This window comes from Oncorhynchus clarkii, chromosome 10 (assembly GCF_045791955.1).
Source record: "Oncorhynchus clarkii lewisi isolate Uvic-CL-2024 chromosome 10, UVic_Ocla_1.0, whole genome shotgun sequence".
NCBI classification, from domain to species: Eukaryota; Metazoa; Chordata; class Actinopteri; order Salmoniformes; family Salmonidae; genus Oncorhynchus; species Oncorhynchus clarkii.
In genome coordinates, this window is record NC_092156.1 from 50,725,818 (window position 1) to 50,749,345 (window position 23,528).

A 23,528-nucleotide genomic window follows, 5' to 3' on the forward strand; every position below is an offset into this window, starting at 1 on the left:
ACAAATTTCTTGTTAACAAACTACAGTTTTGCGAAGTCGGTTAGGACTACATCTAAGTTATTTTTTGAACAATTGTTTACAGACAGATTATTTCACTTATAACTCATTGTATCACAATTCCAGTGGGTCAGAAGTTTACATTAGTTCACTGTGCCTTTATACAGCTTGGAAAAATCCAGAAAATTATGTCATGGCTTTTACAAGCTTCTGATAGGCTAATTGACATCATTTGAGTCAATTGGATGTGTACCTATGGATGTATTTCAAGGTCTACCTTCAAACTCAGTGCCTCTTTGCTTGACATAATGGTAAAATAAAAAGAAATCAACCAAGACCTCCACAAGTCTGGTTCATCCTTGGGAGCAATTTCCAAACGGCTGAAAGTACCACGTTCATCTGAACAAACAATAGTCCGCAAGTATAAACACCATGGGACCACGCAGCCATCATATCGCCCAGGAAGGAGATGCGTTCTGTCTCCTAGAGATGAATGTACTTTGGTGCAAAAAGTGCAAATCAATCCCAGAAAAACAGCAAAGGACCTCGTGAAGATGCTGGAGGAAACAGATGCAAAAGTATCAATATCCACAGTGAAACGAGTCCTAGATCGGCATAACCTGAAAGGCCGCTCAGTAAGGAAGAAGCCACTGCTCCAAAACCGCCATTAAAAATACATACTACGGTTTGCAACTTCACATGGGGACAAAGATCGTACTTTTTGGAGAAATGTCCTCTGGTCTGATGAAACAAAAATAGATCTGTTTGGTCATAATGACCATGTTTGGAGGAAAAGGGGGACGCTTGCAAGGCGAAGAACACCATCCCAACCGTGAAGCACGGGGGTGGCAGCATCATGTTGTGGGGGTGCTTTGTTGCAGGAGGGACTGGTCCACTTCACAAGATAGATGGCATCATGAGGTAGGAAAATGATGTGGCTATATTGAAGCGATATCAGTTAAAGTTAAATAATTGTCTCAAATGGGTCTTCCAAATGGACAATGACATACTTGCAAAATGGCTTAAGGACAACAAAGTCATGGGATTGGAGTGGCCATCACAAAGCCCTGACCTCAATCCTACAGAATGTTTTTTGGCAGAACTGAAAAAGCGTGTGAGAGCATGGAGGCCAACAAACATGACACCCACAACCAAATACTAATTGAGGGGTATGTTAACTTCTGACCCACTGGGAATGTGATGATAGAAATAAAAGCTGAAATTAATTATTCTCCCTACTATTATTCTGACATTTCACATTCTTAAAATAAAGCAGTGATCCTAATTGACCTAAGACAGGGAATTTTTACTAGGATAAAATGTCAGGAAAGGTGGAAAACTGAGTTTAAATGTATTTGGCTAAACTTCCGACTTCAACTTTATATACTGTATTTTATTCCATCTTTTGCAGCTTGCCTATGCCGCTCGGCCATTGCTCATTCATGGACTTACATGTACATATTCTCATTCACCCCTTTAGATTTGTATGTATTAGGTAGTTGTTGGGGAATTATTGGATTAGTTATTAGACATCACTGCACTGTCGGAACTAGAAGCACAAGCATTTCGCTACACTCACATTAATATGTGTATGTGACAAATAAAATACAATTTGATTTGATTTACAGTGGTCTAAAGAAATGATCAGGACATACTCAGTATTAATATCCCGAAAGAATAAAATTATCTGACACACGCAGCTAACAAAAATATATTGAATTGGTTGTTATTTGGGGTAGAACAGACAACAAATTGCATCATTATCGTAAAAATAGAAGAAGCAAGTTGTAACCGGAAAAAGTAAGGAACTTGTCTGTCGGCCCTGCATTAAAGACCAAAATTGGATAAAGAAAATTGTGATAAATAAAAAAAGGTATCCTCTTTAATTTAAGGACCAAACAATTGACAGCTGTGCCTTTTAGCTTGCAAAATAGTTGGGAAGAGATTTTCGATGTACCGATTCCATGGCACATGGTTAATGAACTGACGACGACACCGGATTCAAAACATTCTTGCAAACAATAGAATGTTATTTTTGTGCAGGATACAACCATCCCCGTGCTGCAGATTTTGCTGCAAAAACACAGAATCAGTGGATCATTTCTTTTGGTACTGTCCATATTTAGCTTGTTTCTGGTCACAGGTCCAGGAATGGCTGAAGAATTGTAACATTTACCTGGAGCCAACTCTGAAAATAGCAGTGCTGGGTGATTTCAGAAGTCATAGTCAATCGATCAATAATATAATAATACTTTTAGCAAATGTTTTATCTTTCATTTCCAATCTGTAGAAACTATGTAAATAGAAACATTTTGTAAAACATCAGCACAGTATATACACACAGCACACAATATACGGCAAATAGAAATAAGAACATGGATGGTGTCAAGAGATAGATGGGAGGGGTTGAGTGGGGTTGAAGGTTGGGACTAAAACAACAAGATAACTAATGTAAAACATACTGTGTCTGTAAAATGTATGAAGTTTCAGAACGTTTGTTAAACAGAACAGTTAAAAATATATGGCAAATAGAAATCAAATTGGATGGTCAAAGATACAGTGAGGAAAAAAGTATTTGATCCCCTGCTGATTTTGTACGTTTGCCCACTGACAAAGAAATGATCAGTCTATAATTTTAATGGTAGGTTTATTTGAACAATGAGAGACAGAATAATATTTTAAAAATCCAGAAAAACGCATGTCAACATTTTTCTAAATTGATTAGCATTTAAATGAGGGAAATAAGTATTTGACCCCCTCTCAATCAGAAAAATGTCTGGCTCCCAAGTGTCTTTTATACAGGTAACGAGCTGAGATTAGGAGCACACTCTTAAAGGGAGTGCTGCCTAATCTCAGCTTGTTACATGTATAAAATACACCTGTCCACAGAAGCAATCAATCAATCAGATTCCAAACTCTCCACCATGGCCAAGACCAAAGAGCTCTCCAAGGATGTCAGGGACAAAATTGTAGACCTACACAAGGCTGGAATGGGCTACAAGACCATCGCCAAGCAGCTTGGTGAGAAGGTGACAACAGTTGGTGCGATTATTGGCAAATGGAAGAAACACAAAATAACTGTCAATCTCCCTCGGCCTGGGGCTCCATGCAAGATCTCACCTCGTGGTGTTGCAATGATCATGAGAACAGTGAGGAATCAGCCCAGAACTACACGGGAGGATCTTGTCAATGATCTCAAGGCAGCTGGGACCATAGTCACCAAGAGAACAATTGGTAACACTACGCCGTGAAGGACTGAAATCCTGCAGCGCCCGCAAGATCCCCCTGCTCAAGAATGCACATATACATGCCTGTCTGAAGTTTTCCAATGAACATCTGAATGATTCAGAGGACAACTGGGTGAAAGTGCTGTGGTCAGATGAGAACAAAATGGAGCTCTTTGGCATCAACTCAACTCGCCGTGTTTGGAGGAGGAGGAATGCTGCCTATGACCCCAAGAACACCATCTCCACTGTCAAACATGGAGGTGGAAGCATTATGCTTTGGGGGTATTTTTCTGCTAAGGAGACAGGACAACTTCACCGCATCAAAGGGAAGATGGACGGGGCCATGTACCATCAAATCTTGGGTGAGAACCTCCTTCCCTCAGCCAGGGCATTGAAAATGGGTCGTGGATGGGTATATTCCAGCATGACAATGACCCAAAACACACGGCCAAGGCAACAAAGGAGTGGCTCAAGAAGAAGCACATTAGGTCCTGGAGTGGCCTAGCCAGTCTCCAGAGCTTAATCCCATAGAAAATCTGTGGAGGGAGCTGAAGGTTCGACTTGCCAAACGTCAGCCTCGAAACCTTAATGACTTGGAGAAGATCTGCAAAGAGGAGTGGGACAAAATCCCTCCTGAGATGTGTGCAAACCTGGTGGCCAACTACAAGAAACGTCTGACCTCTGTGATTGCCAACAAGGGTTTTGCCACCAAGTACTACGTCATGTTTTGCAGAGGGGTCAAATACTTATTTCCCTCATTAAAATGCAAATAAATTTAGAACATTTTTGACATGCGTTTTTCTGGATTTTGTTGTTATTCTGTCTCTCACTGTTCAAATAAACCTACCATTAAAATTATAGACTGATCATTTCTTTGTCAGTGGGCAAACGTACAAAATCAGCAGGGGATCAAATACTTTTTTCCCCCATAACCTGCTATATAAACATTAAGCTGACCCCCGTGCACCTGGCTATGGCTAGTCTAACCCACTGAGGTATAATAAGAACTGGACACAAGACGTCCAACTTGTTTTCAAGGTAATCTAATCTACTCACGTTCGCATAGGCCGATTCATGAACAGTCAATATCCGAGTTGCATCGGGTTTAATACGGAACATCACATGCGCACTAACTCTCAGTGTGGGTCCAAAATATTGCTGGCCCCAAAAAAATCATTAATTTAGATTTTTGTGCAAATATATAAAAAATATATTTGAAAAAAAAACATTTACATAAGTGTTCAGACACTCTACTCAGTACTTTGTTGAAGCGGCTTTAGCAGTGATTACAGCCTCGAGTCTTCTTGGGTGTGACGATACAAGCTTGGCACACCTGTATTTGGGAAGTTTTCCCATTCTTCTCTGTAGATCCTCTCAAGCTCGGTCAGGTTGGATGGGGAGCGTCGCAGCACAGCTATTTCCAGGTCTCTCCAGAGATGTTCAATTGGGTTCAAGTCCGGGGTCTGCCTGGGCCACTCAAGGACATTCAGAGACTTGTCCCGAAGCCACTCCTGCATTGTGTTGACTGTGTGCTTAATTAAGGTCGTTTTTCCTGTTGGAAGGTGAACCATCGCCACAGTCTGAGGTCCTGAGTACTCTGGAGCAGGTTTTCCTCTGTACTTCTGTCTGGCCACTCTACCATAAAGGCCTGATTGGTGGAGTGCTGCAGAGATGGTTGTCACCTCCCTGACCAAGGCCCTTCTCCCCCGATTGCACAGTTTGGCCGGGCGGCCAGTTCTAGGAAGAGACTTGTTGGTTCAAATTTCTTCCTTTTAAGAATGATAGAGGCCACTGTGTTCTTGCGGACCTTCAATGCTGCAGGTTTTTCTTTGTTTTTACAATTTTCTACATTGTAGAATAATAGTGAAGACATCCAAACTATGAAATAACTTATATGGAATCATGTAACATTCCAGGTGTAGCTGGTTGAGAGAATGCCAAGAGTGTGTAAAGCTGTCATCAAAGCAAATGGTGGCTACTTTGAAGAAACTATTTTGATTGAACACTTTTTTGGTTACTAAATTATTCCATATGTGTTATTTCATAGTTTTGATGTCTTCACTATTATTCTACAATGTTGAAAATATTCAAAATAAAGAAAAAACATTGAATGACTGGTGTGTCCAAACTTTTGACTGGTACTGTAGATTTCACCTTATTCATATAGTTGGCAGAAATTGTAAGGGATTAAATATAGACGACTGGCGGAAGGAGAAGAGGATCTGGTAAAATAAGGGTATGTTGCTAACATCTCGGTAAGTAGCTATTGTAACTAGCGAGCTAGCTTCTTTGCAATACACTAACCTAGTATTCATTGCAAATATCTGACTGCTACTAGGATAGTATTCTGTACCAGACCAAATGCAAAAATAAGACAAAAAATATACTTAAATAAAATATGGAACAAATGAAAATGCTCAATATCTTTCTTTTTGGATCAAGGTAGATAGTAGCTAGTTAGCTGACGGCAAATATGTGCAGGAGCTTGCAGGGATTTGTAGTTATGCATGATGTCTACGTTGACGCTAATTAGCATTTTCAAATCGGAGAGTTAATACAGTGCCTTGCAAAAGTATTGATCCCCCTTGGCGTTTTTCCTATTTTGCTGCATTACAACCTATAATTTAAATGGATGTTTATTTGGATTTCATGTAATGGACATACACAAAATAGTCCAAATTGGTGAAATGAAATGAAAAAAAATAACACGTTTTAAAAATTCTCCAAAATAAAAAATGGAAAAGTGGTGCATGTATTTGTATTCATCCCCTGTGCTATGAAGCCCCTAAATAAGATCTGGTGCAACCAATTACCTTCAGAAGTCACATAATTAGTTAAATAAAGTCCACCTGTGTGCAATCGAAGTGTCACATGATCTGTCACATGATCTCAGTATATATACACCTGTTCTAAAAGGCCCCAGAGTCTGTAAGACCACTAAGTAAGGCGCACCACCAAGCATGCGGCACCATGAAGACCAAGGAGTACTCCAAACAGGTCAGGGACAAAGTTGTGGAGAAGAACAGATCAGGGTTGGGTTATAAAGAAATCTACTAAACTTTCAACATACAACGGCGCACCATTAAATCCATTATTCAAAAATGGAAAGAATATGGCACAACAATAAAACCTGCCAAGAGAGGGCCGCCCACCAAAACTCACAGACCAGGCAAGGAGGGCATTAATCAGAGAGGGAACAACGACAAAAAAAGATTACACTGAAGGAGCTGCAAAGCTCCACAGCGGCGATTGGAGTATCTGTCCATAGGACCACTTTAAGCTGTACACTCCACAGAGCTGGGCTTTACGGAAGAGAGGCCGTAAAAAAGCCAATGCTTAAAGAAAAAAATAAGCAAACACGTTTGGTGTTAGCCAAAAGGCATGTGGGAGACTCCCCAAACAAATGGGGTGAAAGTGCAGATGAGACTAAAATGTAGCTTTTTGGCCATCAAGGAAAACGCTATGTCTGGTGCAAACCCAACACCTCCCATCACCCCGAGAGCACCATCCCCACTGTGGTGGCACCATCATGCTGTGGGGATGTTTTTCATCGGCAGGGACTGGGAAACTGGTCAGAATAGAATGAATGATGGACGGCGCCGAATACAGGGAAACTCGAGGGAAACCTGTTTCAGTCTTCCAGAGATTTGAGAGTGAGACGGCAGGATAATGACCCTGAGCATACTGCAAAAGCAACAATCGAGTGAAACATTTACATTTCTTGGAATGGCCTAGTCAAAGCCCAGACCTCAATCCAATTGAGAATATGTGGTATGACTTGCTGTACACCAGCGGAACCAATCCAACTTGAAGGAGCTGGAGCAATTTTGCCTTGAATAATGGGCAAAAATTCCAGTGGCTCGATGTGTCAAGCTTATATAGACATACCCCAAGAGACATGCAGCTGTAATTGTTGCAAAAGGTTGCTCTACAAAGTATTGACTTTGAGGGGGGGTGAATAGTTATGCACTCTCAAGTTTTCAGTTTTTTTGTCTTATTTTTTTTGTTTGTTTCACAATAAAAAATATTTTGCATCTTAAAAGTGGTAGGCATGTTGTGTAAATCAAATATACAAACCCCCCCCAAAATCAATTTTAATTCCAGGTTGTAAGGCAACAAAATACAAAAATGTCAAGGGGATGAATACTTTTGCAAGCCACTGTAGAGCCGAATATATTGATAAAAGTCTCCTTGTCCAAGAGAGATTAACAGTTATCAAAATATAACGCCAAGGAAAACAAACATTAAACACACACCTTGTTTGAAGTGGTTTTAACATCCCCTATGAGAAAAATGTATGAAAATTAATTGGGACCATTTACATGTTTGACTGCTAGGTTTTATGTGTATTATGATGCATCCACTGTGGGGTTCTATGGTAAATTAAATTAAAAGCCAATTTATGCTTGATCCAAAAATGTGGTAGGAGGCTTCGTATGAAAGCCCTGATGTTTTCGCAGTAAATTCTGTACGGCCTTTTATCTGGAGATGACATCCTGGTCTTTGCAACCACCGAACTGCAGTACCACATTATGCCAGTAGAGATCACTCATACCACATGAGTAACATGAAAAACAAATCATTTTGGAGAAAGTCACAACTTACAGGGACATTTGTAACCCTGTTACACCTGGACCACTAACACTCCCTCAAGGCTTTTCATAATACCTGAGAATCCTAGAAGAAATATGATTACTTTAATTTACATAGGCATGCATGTAGGTTGATTGGCAGAAAACTCAGCACTGTACAATAATACACCCACTGGAACTCAAGGTAGGACCATAGGATGACTGAAAACAGAGTTTGTATGTTTATTGGATTGGATAGAGAGAGACAGGAGAGGCAAGAAGAGTGTGTTGAAAGACCCTTGGTCAGATTTCAAATCATGCTCTAAGACTCTCAGTGGTACATAGCGTTCTAGAGGAAGCAGCTTAGACCGTTAGAGCGGCTAGACCACCCCAGGCCTCTGGTGGCTTTACTATCAACTACATTCAATTAAATTTATATATCAATAATATCAATAACTGATAAAGGTCAGAAAACAAATTAGAAACTTTTATAGTATCACTTTTTATTAGAAATGTACCACAGAACATAGTAAAACAATTTGTATAAAATTGACAAAAAATACAAAAGATTGTTAGTGGATATGCATGCGTAACTTAATGTAAACTAAGGCATCAGATTCTGCACTGTATAAAGTAATCAGTTCTGCTAACAATTATTTTATGTGGAAACCAGTTGCCTAGAACCATTTGAGTAACCCAAGTATTTCAGTGTTCAATACTTAAAGTAATAAAGTGACATCACCACCCATATGGTCTTCTTAAGTTGTAAATACTTAACTGTTGAATGTTTTATGAACTTTTTGAAACTAAATTGCATGATGTATTCTGATCTATAACAATTGAAGTTACTTGAACATGGATATTTGTTGTAGTGAATGGACACACTTACAGTCTCTCTCATTTCAAAAAGGAGTTTGATAAAGTACAATTAGAATTTACATATAAATGCCTGGATTACTTTAATTTCGGTGAATCTCATATACATAGGGTTAAAGTTATGTACAGCAATGGTTACTTAGAAAGTATTGAGCTTTTAAGAGGAGTAAAAGGCTGTCCATTGTCTCCATATATATTCATTATGGCCATCGAAATGCTAGCTATTAAAATCTGATCCAACAAGAACATCAAGGGGTTAAAAACAAAAATGTGTCAATGTATGCCGATGACTCAAGTTCTCTTAGGTCTGCAATCTGGATCCCTGCACAGTCTCATTGAAGATCTTGATAACTTTTCTAGCCTCTCTGGACTAAAACTTAATTATGAAAAGTGTACCAGATTACGTATTGGATCGTTAAAAGTCAGTTTTTACACTACCTTGCCGATAAAATGGGCGGAAGGTGAAGTAGACATATTTGGTATTCATATCTCAAAAAATATAAATTAACTTACCACAACCAATTTCAATAGAAAGTTTGCAAAAATAGATAAGATTCTGCAACCATAAATCACATTTATTAACTATTTGGTTCTATCACAGTTTACTTACTAATGGCATTGCCTACTCCAGGCGACTTGTATTTTTAAAATCATATGAGCAACAAATAATTCACTTAATTTGGAAAGCTAAACCAGACAAAATAATTATTGTGTTTAGGGGCTAACATATTAAATATTAAAGCATTAAACCTCTCACTAAAAGCTTCACTCATACATAGATTACACTTAAAACCAAAATGGTTTTCCAGTAGATTATTAAGAAAGGTTAATCCTTTGTTCAAAAAATGCCCTTATACAGATTACAACTTCTCATTTCCGACTAATTGAAAATGAAACTTTGTTTAAAGTGTGCCCTTTCATAAACAAGCCATACAAAGCTGGTTACAATTTCAATTTTACCTCCAGAAAAGACAGAACAAATATTATGGTTAAACTCAAATACTGATTAATTTAAAAAAACATTCTTTATGGATTTTTTTTTTTTAAATGGTATTTTATGTATTATTGATATTATGAATAGAGATAGTGGAGTTAAGTAACATATGCAGCTATCAAAAATATATGGGAATGTCTGCTCAATGCAAAGTTACAACCAATTGATTGCAGCATTACCAAGGGCAAGGGGAAGAGGGGGAATGTTTGGAACTTGTTTGTCTGCCATATACTAAAGATACAAAATTGGCAGAAAATGATTGGCATAAATAGAAAAATATACCAGTTTCATTTGAGGGCAAAAATGTTGACCCTGCGCCATAGAGGTTGCAAAATAAATGGGAAGAGATTTTCGATGTACCGATTCCATGAAGCATGTTATATGAACTGATACAAAAAACTAAATTTGATTCAAGACTGACTTTTTCAATTAAAATTATTATACAAAATTATTGCCACCAATTTCATGCTATACATTTAGGGCATACAACAATCTCAGCACTGTAGATTTTTCTGCGAAGAGATCATTTATTATGGTATTGCCTTGTGTTTGGTAATGTATTATTATTATTATTATTATTAATATGTGATTGCTCTATAAAAAAGTACCATGTGTGTAAAATGTATATGTAAAATGTGTGTATACAGCGTATTCAGACCCCTTGACTTGAATGGTAAATAATGTATGGTCATTTTGGAGTCACTTTTATTGGAAATAACAATAGAATGTTTCTAAACACTTCCATTGTACATTATTGTGGATGCTACCGTGAAAATGGAAAATCCTGAATGATTCGTAAATAATGACAAGTGAGAAAGTTACAGACACACAAAAGACACACAAAAGACTCTCACCATTACAATAACAGAGGAGGTTATATTTTTTTTTTGGGGGGGGGGGGGGTTTGCTATTTCTGCATCTAACTTTCTCACTCATCATTATTCACAATTTATTCAGGATTATCTGTAATCATGGTAGCATCCACATTTTAACATGTAACGTAGAAGTGATTAGAAACATATTATATTCTGATTTACAATAAAAGTGACTCCATCATGAAACACTACATTATTTACCATTAATTTCTATTGGTCACAAAATAATCTGAGGGAGGGAGGAAGGCTTGGGTGATTGTTAGGTCAGTAATGCTGATCTAGGCAGTGGGGTTGAAGGTACCATGGAAACCGTAGGGAATATTGACAGGCACCTCGGCTCTCCCCAGCTCCTCCCATGTCTTTGCATTCAGAACCAGGAGGAATGTACTCTTATCCTGCACAGAGAGATAGAAGCTTCCAGATTAATCTACAACAACACTGTAGAACATTCTAGATTAACCTCTATCAACACTAAAACAGTTGCCATAAAGTGTTTCTTTACATGACCTTTGACTGTTGTGAAGCACAGTAGTGATCTAGTGGTGACATTAGGAACTGCATGTTACTGCATAGTTTTAATTTGGCGCAGTTTCAGATTTACTTTGAGACAAAGTTTAATTCATTCAGCCCTTCTTGTTTAATTGTGTGCTTGTGGTGCTTCAGCATAAACACTTTTGCATTCCTATCCACTGCCAAAAATAGGTACAACTTAAAAATGTGTCTAAGAAGGTAAACTGAACAAGTGTTTTGTATTTTTATATAAAGCTAATTATTTTTCCACATTGTATTGTTACAGCTTCAATTCAAAATCGATTGAATAGATCTCACTCATCTACACACAATACCCCATAATGACAAAGTGAACATGTTTTGTTAGACATTTTTTTTTGTTGTTGACATTTTTGAAAATGTATTATATTAAATAAAGACATCTAATTTACATATATATTCACAACCCGAGTCAATTAATGTTAGAATCAGCTTTGGCAGCGATTACAACTGTGAGTCTTTATCGGCAAGTTTCTAGAGCTTTGCACACCTGGATTGTACAATAATTACATTTTTAATTTTTTATTCTTCAAGCTCTGTCAAGTTGGTTAGATTTACAAGCCAAAATAAGTCAATATTGTGACTAGGCCACTCAGGAACATTCAATGTCATCTTGGTAAGGCACTCCAATGTATGGTTATGGTCCTGCTGAAAGGTGAATTTGTCTCCCGGAATATTCTCTAGGATTTTGTCTGTGCGTAGCTCTATTCCTTTTATTTTTATCCTGAAAAACTCCCTAGTCCTTGTTGATGATAATCATTCCCATAACATGATGCAGCCACCACTTTGATTGAAAATATGAAGAGTGGTACTCAGTGACGTGTTGTGTTGGATTTGCCCCAAACATAACACTTTCTATTCAGGACATGAATTTATTTTCTTTGTCACATTTTTTGGCGGTTTTACTTTAGTTCCTTATTGCAAATATATTTGTATTCTGTACAGGCGTCCTCCTTTTCACTGTGCCATTTAGGTTGGTATTGTGAAGTAACTGCTACAATGTTGTTGATCCATCCTAATTTTCTCCTATCACAGCCATTAAACTCTGTTTTAAAGTCAACATTGGTTTCATGGTGAAATCCCTGAGCGGTTTCATTCCTCTCCAGCAACGGAGTTAGGAAGGACACCTGTATCTTTGGAGTGGCTGGGTGTATTGTTAGACCCTCCAAAGTGTAATTAATAACTTCACCATGATCTAAGGGATATTCAATGTCCGCTTTTTTAATTTTATCCATCTACTATTAGGTGCCATTCTCTGCGAGGCATTGGCAAATCTCCCTGGTCTTTGTGGGTGAAATCTGTGTTTGCAATTCACTGCTCGACTGACGGACCTTACAGATAATTGTATGTGTAGGACACAAAGATGAGGTAGTCATTCAAAAATCATGTTAAACACTATAAGTGCACACAGTGTGAGTCCATGCAACCTATTATTTGACTTAAGCACATTTTTACTCCTGAACTTATTTAGGCTTGCCGTCACAAAGGGGTTGAATACTTACTGACTCAAGACATTTCAGCTTTTCATTGTTAATTAGTTTGTAAAACATTTCTAAAAACAGAATTGCACTACAACATTATGGGGTATTGTATGTAGAGGGTATTATGGGGTATTGTACACAACCTCTCCGGCTGTAACACAACAAAATGTGGAAAAGTTCAAGGACCTGAAGGCACTATAGTTGCTTTTTGGTGGTTATCATGTAAACCACAAATAAAATATTCTTACATTTAAATTAGAATATTTAGTTAATAAATTATAATTTGGAGCACATTGTGTAATAAAGAGGGTTTGTGTTTCATTCCATTTCTTAAAAAAGTAATTTAAATCGGTAGATATATGGGTAATATGTGACTTTTGCCTCCCTAAAATCCCATATCGGTTGGCCTGAATTTTGTTGTCTGAGTGAGTAAAATGCTGTAAATTACAAGGACTCTGTGCATTTTGGAAGATAAGATCTTGAAGATTATAATAAACACAGATTTGATGATACAAGCATGGGTCCAAATGCGCACTTCACATTTCCATATCATAAAACTTATGTAACGTTTATGATCACTACCTATCAAGATGACATGATGTTATACCCTGGGTTGTCCTGAACAGAACAGCCTGTTTGTTTTATTGTGAGGAAAATTTGCTACAGACCACACATCAGAATGCACTCATGACTCCATTCTATGCACACCAAAATTACAATCTGCTTCTCGGAATTTCCTTGTGAAAGCCTAACTCTGTAAGATCATATTTTATAATTTCGCTAGTCATGTGTGCGATATAATGACCCATGACCTTTACCTCAGTGGGCGTGACCACCACGGACAGGATGACCCCATCGTCCTCCTCCACGGCGTCCGGCGAGGGAACGAAAACAGGCTCTGAGGGGAACAAACCCTTCTGGTACCACACCTTGAAACAGAGAGAGAGCAGAGATGCAAACTGGGACCCCAAAAGGTAAACATGGTCAATCTTTGAAAAGTGAAAGATAATATTTTTTTTCTTCAGAGAACAACAAGTACATAATATATATTTTATTAGTCTCATTACTCCTAACTTCCCAAAACACAATTGACAGAGAAAATAGTGTCCCGGGGAACGGGGGAGTTGGGCTCTTTGGTCTGCGTTTAAAGTTTATCATGACATGCAACGATAATCTCAGTCTTCCCAGAGAGGAATACATAAGGCACAATCACATCTTTTTTTTTTTGCCAAATTACTTTTTGTCGGTTTTGTTTTTCTAGGTTTGAGATATTTTTCAGATTTTCACTCTCGTAATCACAATTTTTTTAATAGGAACAAAACCAAATTGGATGTTCTAAGTCCACAACAATGCTTAAACCTTAGAGATCAAATTAAAATTACAAGAGGGGATTGGTCATAAACCCTCAAAGTTCAATAATGGAGATAAAATGGCAGCAATCTTGGTCAGAGAGAAATCCAAAAATGAATCTAATTGGAATGTATGGCAGTAAAGCATATGTGATGCATTTCCTGCTTTTACTTATGCAGGGGGAAAAAAGTACAAAAAAAAGTAAGGCATTAGAATTATAATCAACCTAAAAAAATAATAATAATAATTCAGTTTATATCGGTTTTTATACACTTTTTCCTGTATAAATTGCCTCTAAACAACATGTAAACATACCATAAATGTCTCAGATGTGTTTTCTTGAAAAGCTGTGAATGAGTACTTGTTGCATTTACAACGTGTCTAAGTTCTATCATCAACTGATTTCAGAAAGCAGTACTGCCAACTCTCACACACTAGCCGTGAGACAAGTATTTGACCTTCTTTACACACTCACACGCATTGATTTCTATCCCGTTCTATATACTGCTATATCGGTCCGCTAATACAGAACAAGTAAAGGGCCCATTGTTATTTCATAGTTTTGATGGCTTCACCATATTCTACAATGTAGAAAATAGTAAAAGTTAAAGAAAAATCATTGAATGAGTACTGTGTGATACACTACTGTTCAAAAGTTTGGGGTCACTTTGGGGTCCTTGTTTTGAAAGAAAAGCACATTTTGTGTCCATTAAAATAACATGAAATTGATCAGAAATACAGTGTAGACATTGTTAGTGTTGTCAATGACTATTGTAGCTGGAAGCGGCTGATTCTTCATGGAATATCTGCATAGGCATACAGAGGCCCATTATCAGCAACCCTCACTCCTGTGTTCCAATGGCACGTTGTGTTAGCTAATCCAAGTTTATAATTTTAAAAGGCTAATTGATCATTAGAAAACCCTTTTGCAATTATGTTAGCACAGCTGAAAACTGTTGTTCTGATTAAAGAGGCAATAAAACTGGCCTTCTTTATACTAGTTGAGTATCCTGGGGAATTAGCATTTGTGGGTTCGATTACAGGCTCAAAATGTACAGAAAAAAAAACTTCCTTCTGAAACTCGTCAGTCTATTCTTGTTCTGAGAAATGAAGGCTATTCCATGCGAGAAATTGTGTACGCTGTGTACTACTCCCTTCACAGAGCAGCGCAAACTGGCTTTAATCAGAATAGAAAGAGGAGTGGGAGGCCCCGGTGCACAACTGAGCAAGAGGACAAGTACATTAGTGTGTCTAGTTTGATATACAGACGCCTCAAGTCCTCAACTGGCAGCTTCAGTAAATAGTACCTGCAAAACACCAGTCTCAACGTCAACAGTGAAGAGGCGACTCCGTGTTGCTGGCCTTCTAGGTAAAGTTGCAAAGAAAAAGCCATAGCTCAGACTGGCCAATAAAAAGAAAATATTATGATGGGCAAAACAACAGAGACACTGGACAGAAGAAGATTGGAAAACAGTGTTTATGGACAGACAAATCTAAGTTTGAAGTGTTCAGATCACAAAGAAGATCATTCATGAGTTGCAGAAAAAATGAAAAGATGCCGTAGGAGTGCTTAATGCCCTCTGTCAAGCATGGTGGAGGGAATGTGATGGTCTGGGGGTGCTTTGGTGGTGTTAAAGTAGGAGATTTGTACAGGGTAAACGGGATCTTGAAGAAAGAAGTCTATCACTCCATTTTGCAACGCCATGCCCTTTGGCGCTTAATTGGAGCCAATTTCCTCCTACAAAAGGACAATGACCCAAAGCATAGCTCCAAACTATGCTATAACAATTTAGGGAAGAAGCAGTCAGCTGGTATTCTGTCTATAATAGAGTGGTCAGCACAGTCACCGGATCTCAACCCTATTGAGCTGTTGTGGGAGCAGCTTGACGTATGGTATGTAAGAAGTGCCCATCAAGCCAATCCAACTTGTAGGAGGTGCTTCAGGAAGCATGGGGTGAAATCTCTTCAGATAACCTCAACAAATTGACAACAAATTGTACTGAAGAGATGAGTAGGCAGGTATGCTACACGTACACTACGGTCACAAGATACAGGCCTCCTTACTGTCCCTAGAATTTCTAAGCAAAGAGCTGGAGGCAGGGCTTTCTCCTATAGAGCTCCATTTTTATAGATTGTTCTGCCTACCCATTTGAGAGACGCAAACTCGGTCTCAACCTTTAAGTCTTTATTGAAGACTCATCTCTTTAGTAGGTCCTATGATTGAGTGTAGTCTGGCCCAGGAGTGTAAAGGTGAACGGAAAGGCACTGGAGCAATGAACCGCCCTTGCTTTCTCTGCCTGGCTGGTTCCCCTCTTTCCACTGGGATTATCCTGCCTCTAACCCTATTACACTGGCTTACTGGTGCTCTTCCATGCCGTCCCTAGGAGGGGTGCATCACTTGAGTGGGTTGAGTCACTGACCTGATCTTCATGTCTGGGTTGGTGCCCCCCTTGGGTTGTGCCGTGGCGGAGATCTTTGTGGGCTATACTCGGCCTTGTCTCAGGATGGTAAATTGGTGGTTGGATATATCCCTCTAGTGGTGTGGGGGCTGTGCTTTGGCAAAGTGGGTGGGGTTATATCCTGCCTGTTTGGCCCTGTCCGGGGGTATCGTCGGATGGGGCCATGGTGTCTCCTGACCCCTCCTGTCTCAGCCTCCAGTATTTATGCTGCAGTAGTTTATGTGTTGGGGGGCTAGGGTCAGTCTGTTATATTTGGAGTATTTCTCCTGTCTTATCCGGTGTCCTGTGTGAATTTAAGTACGCTCTCTCTAATTATTTCTTTCTTTCTTTCTTCTCTCTCTCTCTCTCTCTCTCTCAGAGGACCTGAGCACAAGGACCATGCCTCAGGACTACCTGGCTTAATGACTCCTTGCTGTCCCCAGTCAACCTGGCTGTGCTGCTGTTCCAGTTTCAACCGTTCTGCCTGCGGCTATGGAACCCTGACCTGTTCACCAGACGTGCTACCTGTCCCAGACCTGCAGTTTTCAACTCTCCAGAGACAGCAGGCGCAGTTGAGATACTCTGCTGCCAACTGACATTTATCTCCTGAGGTGCTTGTTGCAAACAACGTTTTCACACGAATGCTGCCATCAATCCACGGTTTCTGGTTAGGGAATGTTTTAATCTGCCAGCGTGCTATGGAACCCTGACCTGTTCACCAGACGTGCTACCTGTCCCAGACCTGCAGTTTTCAACTCTCCAGAGACAGCAGGCGCAGTTGAGATACTCTGAATAATCGGCTATGAAAAGCCAACTGACATTTATCTCCTGAGGTGCTGACCTGTTGCACCCTCAACAACCACTGTGATTATTATTATTTGACCCTGCTGGTCATCTATGAACATTTGAACATCTTGGCCATGTTCTGTTATAATCTCCACCCGGCACAGCTAGAAGAGGACTGGCTTCATAGCCTGGTTCCTCTCTTGGTTTCTTCCTAGGTTCTGGCCTTTCTAGGGAGTTTTTCCTAGCCACAATGCTTCTACACCTGCATTGCTTGCTGTTTGGGGTTTTAGGCTGGGTTTCTGTACAGCACTTTGTGACATCAACTGACGTAAGAAGGGCTTCATAAATACATTTGATTTGATTTGAACTAGAATGCCAAAGGTCTGTAAGCTATAATTGCTGCAAATTGAGGATTCTTTGACGAAAGCAAAGTTTGAAGGACGCAATTGTTATTTAAATTAAAAATAATTATTTATAACCTTGTCAAAGTCTTGACTATATTTCCTATTCATTCTGCAACTAATTTCACGTATGCTTTCATGGAAAACAAGTGACCCCAAACTTTTTAATGGTAGTGTATGTATATATTTCCTGAGTTTTTAAAAATATTTCCTTAATTTAGGACAGACACTTGAAATCTTTGTTTCTTATGATTTATTTTTTAATATCCTTTTTGCCATTCATGAATGTGTTATTCGATGCACTTCTATAGGTTTTAGTAGTAAAGGCCAACATCAATATTCTTTCAAATTATGTATTTTTTTGGGTTACCTTAAGGGGTCTTAAAATTCTAAATCAACTAGTCATACTGGATCATTTAGCTATCTTAAAACAATTCCATATGTCAGACAATTCCATATGTCAGATATGTCAGCACTCCACCTCCCTTCCCCAATGGCTTAGAATGAATACAAGTTAAGGAATTAGAATTTAGGATAGCCTTAAACATGTGGAATTTAGTTTGGTGTATCTAGGTTGAACTGTTCAAGAATAACTGTTGGTGAGAAATATGATTCTAATTTATGCAAATATATAATCTCCACCAGGCACAGCCAGAAAAGGACTGTCCACCCCTCAGAGCCTCATTCCTCTCTAGGTTTCTTCCTAGGTTCTTGCCTTTGTAGGGTGTATTTCCTAGCCACATGCTTCTACATCTGCATTGCTTGCTGTTTGGGGTTTTAGGCTGGGTTTCTGTATAAACACTTTGTGACATCTGCTGATGTAAAAATGGCTTTATAAATACATTTGATTGATATAGTTATACTAGAGTTTAAGTTTTAAAGCATTTGAAGTTAGGATAGCATGAACCTGTGAAAGTTTGAAATGATAAATTATTGTTGCTATTATATGCAAATCTTATGCACATTTGAGTAGTTATAATTTATAGCACAGACCAGAGCTAGACCAGAGCTAGTGCGAGCCAGAGCTAATGTAGCTAGCTACATCCAGTACCTGAGCTGAACCAGAGCTTGGGCAGACCAGAGCAGTAGTTGTGTGGTTGTGATTAGTATTTGTGGTCTGTATTTATCTTCAGCAGTGGTCAGTAGTTGTTGTCAGTGGTTTAGTGGTCAGTAGTTGTGGCGGTCAGTAGTTATGGTGATTCGATGTGTTGTCAGCAGTTGTGTGGTCAGAAGTTGTGTGGTTGTGGTCACTAGATGTTTTCAGCAGTTTTGTGAATGTAGTCAGAAGTTGTGTGGTTGTGGTCAGTAGCGGTCAGTTGTTGTGGTTCAGTAGTTGTGTGGTCAGAAGTTGTATGGTTGTGGTCAGTAGTTGTGGCCAGGTGGTTGTGGTCAGTAATTGTGGTGGCCAGTAGTAATGGAGATTTAATCTGTGGTTAAGTCAATAATTGTGATCAGTAGTTTTTTTCAGTAGTTGTGTGGTTGTAGTCAGTAGTTGTGTGCTTGTGGTCAGTAGTTGTGTGCTTGTGGTCTGAATTTGTGTGGTTCAGCTGTGTGGTTGTGGTCAGTAATTGTGGTCCCTCTTCACCCTTGTCATAATTTTTGCTCTCTTTTCGTCTGTGAGTACCCTTAGCAAAGGCTCCGTTTGGGCTGCCCAATGATGACACAGAGCTGTTAGAATACATTAGCTAACCATTGTTTGTCATTCTAAACTCTGACTAACAGTTGTAACTTTTTATTGGTAGAAGCCATTCCTAATCTGCTTTATCCAATCAGTGGGGTACAGCCTGCCCTCCTCTTTAGAGACTAGCCAGTTGAGTTATTTAAAGCACGGAGCATGATCCTGAGAAGGCGGACAAACCTAGTGAGCATTAGAAATATTCTCTTTATCATTCTAGGTCACCCAGACGGGGAAGCAATCAAAATCTTGGCGATTGTTGTTCAGTTAGAAACAGATTCACAAATCATGGGAATTTAGGAAGCTAGGAAGACATTAGCTAGGAAGACATTAGCTGTGTTCAAATACTCATACTAACTACAGGGGTAGCACTAGTATGCTCAACTGAAATGATACGTTCGTTTACAGTATACTAAAATGAACTACTAGTATATACTCATTAAGTATGTAGTATACAATATGTTAGTATGGATATTCGAACACAGCTATTATCTCCTTTGAGTCAAGCGTTGCTAAGCAACAGTAGCCTTGGCAACACTGCTCCCTTATGGCTATATTCAAGTGTGAGAAACATCCCAGTCGACACGCTGGGTTCGGGCCTATTCCTTTTGAGACTCCGAGGACTCGTAATCGACTCGGACTCGGGGGGGGCTTGATACGGGCCGAGCTCTTCTCAAGTCCGGCAGAATCATATTACTCTGGGTTCTGGCTAATGGTACTCGGGCCGAGTCCACCCCAGCATATCTGACCGATTAACTTTTTCAGAAGTAGGACCATATGTTTTTATTCTGCAGGTGATGAAAGAATAAAACAATTAATTAATGTAATAATTTCACCTCAAATTTGTAATTTAAATTCAAACTATTGGGCTATTAGAGGGAGAAGGACCCTAGAGAATATATGCTAAAAATGAACTAGATTTGACTACTGATTTTTTGGGGAACCCCACTCACACTAAATCTAATAATTTTAGTCCCACGGCAAATCCTGGCTGAAGAAGTGATGCAGCCTACAACCATGAATGTTGAATTAATGCAATAGCCTATTAAACTGTTACAAATTTTGACTGTTGCCTATTAAAATAGCCAAATAAATAACGACAGGCAAGGGAAAAAACCATGGTGCTCGAAAGGTCATAATTGAAGGTCATGATTGGGTTCGATTTCCGGGACCACGAACAGAAACTGAATGCATGTATACTGTCGCTTTGGATAAAAGCGTCTGCTTAATGTTACATGTATTATTTTTGCACACCTCATATTTGTGAGACATTGAACATGTTGACAGTGGCTGTGTGTGTGGCTATGTGCTGCCTGCACGTTCTGAGAAGTCAGGAGAAAATAAAACAACGCATCTAAAGCGGATAAAATATGAATTGCATGACCAACAGTGTAACTTTGTCATAGTGTTTCTTTGTCATAACACAAGGATGCATGCCACATTTTTGCTGAACCTAAACATAGACGAAGTCTATGTCAAGATTGAGATCACACATCAAGTCAAAAATAGGCTACTATGTCCTGTCTGTTTTATAAATCTGTGATTGTAATTTTCAACATATATACAAACATACAAATAGCAGCATAAAGTACATGTATCGGCAATTGACAACATCAATGCTTTCTGAAGTATCCTTAATAGGGAACTAGCATTACCTCTGAAGATACCAAAAACACATGATCCAGCAGCAGTAGCCTCTGCTGCTCGAGCCATCTGCTTTGCAGCTCGCGCTGGACTGATTTTCCAACGGTTATTGTCAGAGTCAGTCAGTTGATTAATAACAGTCGAGGCCAGCAGGAGGAGATACCAGAAAAAGGTCATTGTAGCTATTGTATTTGTAATAGTGTATTTCGTCAGTCACTAATTAGTTTGTGATATTCTAGGTAGCTTAATTTCTGGACTGGTCATGGTTGTTGTCAAAGTTTCTCCATTAATGTCAGCTAACGTTAATGGTAGCTAGCTATCTCAGCTAACTGTTAGAGCAGAGGTAGCTAGCTAATATGTTTAGTTTCTATCCTATGTGATATTAGGTAGCTAATCTAGTGTTTTTTGTTAGCTAAGACTAGGCAAGAAAGCACCCAGTTAGCAAAGTTAGCTAGCTAACAGTCACAGTTAGCTATGCTATCTAGCTAACGTTAGCTAGCTATGTCCAGTAGTCACAAAGGACTCACGCGACCCCCAAAAGGTCTCAAGTGGAGATGGCAGAGTGCTCCAAGATGCGATGACGGTTTATTTCATTTCATGTGTACTATGGAAGCATTTTTTTTTTTACATATGGTCCCGGTGGTACTGTGTAACGTTAGCTACCTGCATTATTTGGATGTAGTTAGTTTTGCGAAACTATTCATGGTTGACCCTATACAGTCAATGGGTCAATCAGCTACAGTCTTCTTTCATTGAAAAGCAAATCTATAAAAAAAGATAAATGTAATGTAAAACAACATTCTATAGGTTGAATGATTAGTTTCCAGCTGATCCCATTCCTTACTTGAACCCCATGTAAAGCAATGTGCTCTACAATACGTCTTCTTGTTAGTTTTCTTGCCAGCAGACTATCCCCACCCTCAGCCTCTGACGGACTGTATCCACCTTCCACCACCATGTCCTAAATACTTACTGTTCACAGACAGAAACGTATCTGTGAAAACAGTTATCACTCATACTAACATTATTTGTTGAACAACAATTACAGTCCATCCATTCTGATTTAAAATACATTTTAACTTTCCACTAATAATAACGTAAAACATTCTATAGTTTTTTATTTTACCTTTATTTAACTAGGCAAGTCAGTTTAGAACAAATTCTTATTTTCAATGACAGCCTAGAAATGGTGGGTTTAACTGCCTTGTTCAGGGGCAGAATGACAGATTTTCACCTTGTCAGCTCGGGGATTCAATCTTGCAACCTTTCGGTTACAAGTCTAACACTCTAACCACTAGGCTACCTGCCACCCCCAGGTTGAATGATTAGTTTCCAGTAACCACAGTCTTCACTTAAACCCTATGTCAACTGATGTGCTCTACAATATACACTAACTGTCAAAAGTTTTAGAACACCTACTCATTCAAGGGTTTTTCTTTATGTTTTCTACATTGTAAAATAATTGTTAAGGTTTCAAAACTATGAAATAACACATATGGAATCATGTAGTAACCCAAAAAGTGTTAAACAAATCAAAATATATTTTATATTTGAGATTCTTCAAACAGCCATCCTTTGCATTGAGGACAGCTTTGCACACTCTTGGCTTTCTCTCAACCAGTTTCACCTGGAATGCTTTTCCAACCGTCTTGAAGGAGTTCCCACATATTCTGAGCACTTGTTGGCTGCTTTTCCTTCACTCTGCGGTCCGACTCATTCCAAACCATCTGAATTTGGTTGAGATCGGGGGATTGTAGAGGCCAGGTCATCTGAAGCAGCACTCCATCACTCTCCTTCTTGGTAAAATAGCCCTTACACAGCCTGGAGGCGTGTTAGGTCATTGTCCAGTTGAAAAACAAATTATAGTCCCACTAAGCACAAACCAGATGGGATGGCGTATCGCATGCTTTACAGTGGGAAATACACATGCAGAGATCATCCGTTCACGCATACTGCATCTCACAAAGGCATGGCGGTTGGAACCAAAAATCTCCAATTTGGACTCCAGAACAACGGACAAATTTCCACCGGTATAATGTCTATTGCTCATGTTTCTTGGCCCAAGCAAGTCTCTTCTTATTATTGTTGTCCTTTGGTAGTGGTTTCTTTGCAGCAATTCGACCATGAAGGCCTGATTCACACAGTCTTGTCTGAACAGCTGAACTATGTGAATCCTTTATTTGGACTGAAATTTCTGAGGCTGGTAACTAATGAATTTATCCTCTGCAGTAGAGGTAACTCTAGGTCTTCCATTCCTGTGGCGGTCCTCATGTGAGCCAGTTTCATCATAGCGCTTGATGGCTTTTGTGACTAAACTTGAAGAAACTTTCATAGTTCTTGAAATGTTCCATATTGACTGACCTTCATGTCTTAAAGTAATGATGGACTTTCGTTTCTCTTTCCTTATTTGAGCTGTTCTTGCAATAATATGGACTTGGTCTTTTACCAAATAGGGCTATCTTCTATATACTCTCCCTACCCTGTCAAAACAACTGATTGGCTCAAACCCATTAAGAAAGAAAGAAATTCCACAAATTAACTTTTAAGAAGGCACACCTGTTAATTGAAATGCATTCCTCATGAAGCTGGTTGAGAGAATGCCAAGAGTGTGCAAAGCTGTCATCAAGTTAAAGGGTGTCTATTTGACAAATCTCAAATATAAAT

General features: G+C 39.0%; 1 protein-coding gene across 2 annotated transcripts in view; it reads right to left on the reverse strand.

Annotated features, from left to right (window-relative positions):
* Positions 1 to 8,281: 8,281 nt before the first annotated feature.
* The window catches only part of LOC139418734 (carotenoid-cleaving dioxygenase, mitochondrial-like), a 101,328-nt gene continuing 86,081 nt past the window's right edge, over positions 8,282 to 23,528 (reverse strand). The window contains exons 11-12 of one of the 2 annotated variants that reach the window (XM_071168400.1): positions 13,389 to 13,499; positions 8,282 to 10,935 (exon numbers count right to left, since the gene is read on the reverse strand). In XM_071168400.1, coding sequence (XP_071024501.1) covers positions 10,819 to 10,935; positions 13,389 to 13,499 — 228 coding nt within the window. In that variant the 3' untranslated portion in view covers positions 8,282 to 10,818. The remainder of the gene's footprint in view (positions 10,936 to 13,388; positions 13,500 to 23,528) is intronic. The other variant, XM_071168401.1, reaches the window with a different exon arrangement.